The following is a 5,578-nucleotide window of genomic DNA, read 5'->3' on the forward strand; positions in this document are numbered from 1 at the left end:
GCTCTCTGCTCTTCTCCCTTGATGGTCCCAGGGATCGCCCCTCTTAAGCTGAAAAGTTAATCACTCCCCTCCTTGCTAAAAAACGTCTTCCTTTACAATTCCAACCCTCACAAGCAGTCCAGATAACAATTATTCACTATTGTGTCACAAAAGATCCATCTAGATTTCTTTTCATCAGCCCAGGCCAGACAGGTTGTATACTACTCAGTGGAGATTCTACCTTCCTCCATGCCCTATGAATCTAGCTTCCCTCTTGAAAGCTTGTAAGCCAGTCACTTCTTGCCTTTGTGGCCCCCCCCATTTTGGGTAGCCAATGTCCAAGTTGCTTATCCCTGTCTACTCTGTGTATGGAGGGGGTGGGAATGATCCTTGCTGTAAGGATTTATTCCCTCTTTTGAGCTACTGCATCCATAGGTGTAGGTCAAGTTCATCAAATTATATCAGATTACGCTGTTTTCCCTCTTCTTTCTTCTTCCGGTTGAGCTCTGGTCATCCAGTCATTGAAGCCAAGTCAAGTGGGTATTATCTGCAAGTGTGGGTGTTCTTATGCATATGCCCTCTCTTCTTATCAGCTGGACACTTCACTCCCCACTCTAGTTCTCTGTGGCTATGTCACTGACTCTGGGCCCAAGAGTCCCCAGGTCTTGCCACACTGCTGACCAACCAGGTCTTCATCCGGGTTCACAGAAGTCTATTGAACATTGTAGGGCTTAGCTCACCGCCTCATTACTGCTCCTCCCTCACTTCCCCTTTTGGCGACGAGTGTAGTGACCAATCAGAGCGTGTATTCCCATTGAGTCTTAGTCCTGGAAGGGGGCCTGCAACAGGTACGCTTTTATAGCGGAAAAGGGCCATTAGTGACTGCTTTAAACTTGCCTTTCTGTGGTTTCTGAATTAATTACAAATTACTAATGAGGAAAACTTTTTTTAAAATGTGCTTTTAAGAGCAGTTTTAGGTTTACAGAATGAGGAGAACATTTTTTATTTCAAGATCCACAACTGCTTTATTTCCGTGCCTGGGCAATGGCCACGTGATTCTCATGACCATTGCTGGGCCGTTTCTTATCATCGCCCCACATCACCTCTTGGGAGCTGCCTCCTAGCTGACGCCCAGGTGCCAGGTGGACCGGAACACAGTTGGCACAGTGGCTTTGGTCTTGCCTCACCAGCTGACTCCACAAGCCCTCCCTCCAGAGAACACCCAGCCCCTTCCTCAGCCTGCCTGCTGAGGGAAATTCCTCTCCTGCAGCTTTGTGCTCACCATCTTCCCTACAGGAATTCACCAGGAAATATGGTCAGTCCTTCATAACTGACTTGGCCGACTTCACTGAGAAATTCCTGCTGCAGTTGGATGAAGTGGTCACCATCGATGATGTCCAGGTTGCGAGTAAGTGACACAGCCGTCCTCTGAGTGGGAAGGATAGAGGAGAGCCCTCATTTCCCTCAGATTACAACCACATAGAAGTCCGCTGGATCTGGGGCTATCGGATGAGGCCACAATCAATAGATTGTTTCTTGCCTCCCCAGAGATGGAGCCTCCCAAACAGAAAACATCCATCCTCATAAGGAGGAAACTCACCGGGCACTCCCTGGAGGAAGAGCAAGAAAAGCCCCTTATTGAACGGGGGAGCAGGTGAGAGCAGAGGATAGTGAGGAATACTATGAAAGTATGTGATTTGCTTGCTAGGAGACAGTGCCCAGTAAGGATCAGGCAGGTCTGGTGATCTTGAGAAAGTGCTACCTTCTGAGCCTCAGTTTCCTCATCTGTGCAATGGGAATTGCAGCCTGCCTTCCATGGTATTAGGAAGAGAAAGTAGAATGAGATTGGACCTGGAGTGCCCCTGGCACTTACATGGAACGTAACAGCTAGCTGTTAGTTCATTTGATAAGAACCCAAGATAAGTCTTTGTGGGAGGAACATTCTGAGGTCCATAGTGGCGATTTGGACACCTCTAGCTGCTAGTCATGTGTGACAAGAAGGATCTACATGCCTGTCCTGTGTGTCCCAGGGCTCTGGAAGCAGCAGCAAAGCAGTAAGTTGCCCACTGCTGCTCTTGGCAGCGGCATTTACAGCACTGGAAGAAAGTGGCCCGGGGCTTGTGACCATCACTGTTGGCTGGCAGAACATCCTTGGAGCCAAATAGGAGAGTGTGGTCTTAGCAGCAAGAGGCCTATGGAGGCTATAGAAGGTTGGTGGTAACACCAAGGATGGTCACAACGCCCTTCCCCTGTGTGCCAGGTACAATGGTGGGCATTTGGCACAACTTCATCCATAAGAAAGGTCCTGTCATCATGCCCATTTTACAAATGAGGAAGCTGAGGCCCAGAAAGCAGTGCCTCTGGCTAACTCCAGAGGACAGCTGCTCTGTTCCCACCCAGAACCCAGACTGTCTATATGTGCTGATTAGTGTGGTTTGGAAATACAGAGCAGAGGATGTGAAGAAGCAGAGGACAAATGTTCAGTGGGTTTTTCTTTTATTAAAGATGTGTAAAGTCATGGTATTGTTGACAATAAATGTAGAACTTTGCCACCAGGATTGGTGGTGGCCTGTGAGTGATGAACCAGGCCCTTGGGATGTTTTCCTTGTTTGTAGGAAGTGGCCAGGAATTAAACCCACTGAATTCACCATCCAAAATAAGATTCTCCTCCGGAAAAGGACATCCACTACCACCACCAAAACAACCCTGGGCCACTTGGCGGCCGTGGAAGCCCGAGATGCTGTTTATCTGGTGAACAGAGACAATGGGAGTGGGGTGGGGTGTCTCAGGGAGCCCATGACAGCTCAGCTTGGCAGCATTTCCCCAGATCCAGCTGCCTTAGGAAGGAGGCAGAGAGTTCTCTCCTGATAGTGGATACCCTCACATTTCACCTGTGAACCAGTGGTCACAGGTCAGGGCCTCCCCAGAGCTTCAATACCCAGGGCAGTTGATATTCACAGGCATAAGGATGTGAGCCTCAGGGTCCCACTGAGTTCCAGTGCCGATCCTGTGAGTCTGAGGCATGAGCTGGGGGACACCCCACCCAGGATGCAGGCTGAAGAAAGGCTTTCCGGGGAAGCAGTTCAGCCCAGTTAGGCAGGCATGCCAGGCAGAAGCAAGAAGCTGTGGGGAGAGTGGGTTCCCAGAGGCGCTGCAGCAGCAGTGACAACTAACAGATATGAGTACTTATTTAGGGTCTCTAGTCTTGACATGAGTTAATTCATTAAATCCTCCCAACAACATGAAGGAGAACAGATTATTAGCTCCATTTCACTGAGGAGCAAACTGAGGCTTAAAGAAACTTTCTGTCTTTAATGCCTTGATACAGTAGCAGTGTTAGAATTTCAACCCAGAGCCTAGTGGACCTCAGTGGGAAACCCTGACGAGGAGGCTGCACTCAAATACTGCATGAGAAACAGTTCAGCTCTAAAGTTCTGTGGTTCACAGTTCTGGTGCTTAGAAACCTTGCCAGTCCAGAGTGAGGGGCTAATTCTGCTGCCCAGTTCAGTGAGTTCACCCAGCCTGGAGGGAGCAGCCTTCAGAGGAACCCAAGACTCCTGAGTCAACAGGGTGGAGTCCAAGGGCAGATAGGCAGGGGTTCTAATCGCTGCTTATGGTTAAGGGCTGGACTAGTAGCCAGAAGACTGGTGGTTCAAACCCACCCCAAGGTATCTTGGCATCTGCTTTCAAACATTCACAGCCTTGAAAGCCGTGGGGAGTGCAGTTATATTTTCATACATGGGGACTTCATGAGTCAGAATCGACTCTATGATAACTAACAGCTAGTCCATGCATGCCCCAAGCATGCCCCAGAGCTTCAATTTCCCCATTTGCAAAACCAGGGGCAATAGCTGGGCTTGCCTGATCAGTTGAGAGGATTTCATGAGAAATGACTTGGGAAGGTTTTGCTGGAGGCCTGGAACAGGTTCAGAGGTCCCTGCCAGCCAGTCATAGTGCTATTCGTCCCTTCTTATGAGGCCCCTTCTTGCTTCCTTGCTCCCAGAAATGTATGGCCTTGTTTGAGGAGGAGATGAAGAAGATCCAGAATGACAGCACATTGCAAATGAAGGAAGCTCAGCGTTGGAAGGACAGCTGGAAGCGCTCTGTGCTCACCATCCGGGACCTGTACTCGTGATGTCCTCTGGTCCCGAGGCTGGCCCGCCCCAAGCCCAAATAAAGGCTCCTTTTGTATGGATTCCTGCATCTAGAGATCATTCACCCCAGCATCTGTTGCAGTAAGATTTTTATATCAGCTGGTTCATTGGCTATTACAGAATCAGTAATAGCAGATTGCCTCACTTAATATATCCTAGTATCCCTACCTCCATCTTCTACCTCATAATTGGAGTCCTAGGCCAGCTGACAAGGGGCCCTAGTGGCATAGCGGGTTACGTTTTGAACTGCTAACTACAAGTTCAGCTGTTCGAATCCACCAGTGGCTCTATGGGAGAAAGATTTAGAGACTCAGAAACCCTATACAGGGTCATTGTGAGTCAAAACTGACTCAATGGCATACAACCCCCACTGCCAAGCTGGCTACGGCCCTTAACTTCTGTACTCTTGAACTCATCGTGATTTCTGGGCCCTGTCTGAGCTATATGAATGAGCCACACCTCACAAGAAGGCAAGGTGACCTCTCAGTTAATCAAGTCCTTCTCCCGTTCCTACTGTGACCTTTCTCTAAACAGTGTTTTGTGGCTGTGTGGGCTCTCCAGCTTCAGGATCAGCCACTTCTGGGGATTAGCCCCTTTCTGCTGACTCACCACAAACACTTTTATGGGCAGATTAGCGGGGTTTGCATGAGCAGCCTATCCTTAGCTTTACCAGGGCCTGGATTTTGGCAGGGTGTTTGCAATCTCTGTCTTTTGTTTTTTGTTTCATTTTTTCTCTTTACTCAGTTAAAACAAAAGTAGTTGTCTAGAAATTTCTCTTCATTTGTTCATGAGGCAATAGCTGCCAGCAAGAGAGAGTGATTATGATGTTAATGATTAATCAAAAGTAGATCTACCCAGGATACCTGGTTGGCCAGCGGTGTGGCAAGACCTGGGGACTTCTGGGTCCAGAGTCAGTGACATAGCCACAGAGGCCTAGAATAGAGAGTGAAGCATCCAGCTCATAAGAAGTGAGGGCATATGTGCAAGAACACCCACACTTGCAGATAATACTCACTTAACCTGGCTTCAATGGCTGGATGATCAGAACTCAACTAGAAGAAGAAAGAAGAGGGAAAAAAAGAGTAATCTGATACAGTTTGATGAATTTTACCTACATCTATGGATGCAGTAGCTCAAAATAGGGAACACATCTTTGCAGCAAGGACCATTCCCACCCCCTCCATACACAGGGTAGACAGGGATAGGCAACTTGGACATTGGCTACCCAAAATGGAGGGCTACAAAGGCAAGAAGTGACTGGCGGGGAGGTTCCGGTTTGCCAGAGTGACCAGACGTGCTAGTGAGTAGGGGCTCCGGGATCAGGAAAGAAAACCACGAGAGTTGAGCCTCCCAAGTGGGAATTCACAGTCACACGGCCCTCGTAAAGCTTAGTGCGCCAGAGGCTTAGACCCGTTTCATTGAGAAATCACTGTGCAAGGAATTAC

General features: G+C 48.7%; 1 protein-coding gene across 1 annotated transcript in view; it reads left to right on the forward strand.

The window, feature by feature from the left end:
* The window catches only part of CCDC180 (coiled-coil domain containing 180), a 76,514-nt gene extending 72,400 nt beyond the window's left edge, over nucleotides 1–4,114 (forward strand). Inside the window, 4 exon segments of the mRNA XM_006878330.1 lie at nucleotides 1,276–1,387; nucleotides 1,528–1,633; nucleotides 2,595–2,730; nucleotides 3,983–4,114. Of these exon segments, the coding sequence (XP_006878392.1) occupies nucleotides 1,276–1,387; nucleotides 1,528–1,633; nucleotides 2,595–2,730; nucleotides 3,983–4,114 (486 nt within the window).
* The last annotated feature ends 1,464 nt before the right edge of the window (nucleotides 4,115–5,578 follow it).

The sequence above is a fragment of the Chrysochloris asiatica genome, unplaced genomic scaffold, assembly GCF_000296735.1.
Source record: "Chrysochloris asiatica unplaced genomic scaffold, ChrAsi1.0 scaffold00053, whole genome shotgun sequence".
Lineage (NCBI taxonomy): Eukaryota > Metazoa > Chordata > Mammalia > Afrosoricida > Chrysochloridae > Chrysochloris > Chrysochloris asiatica.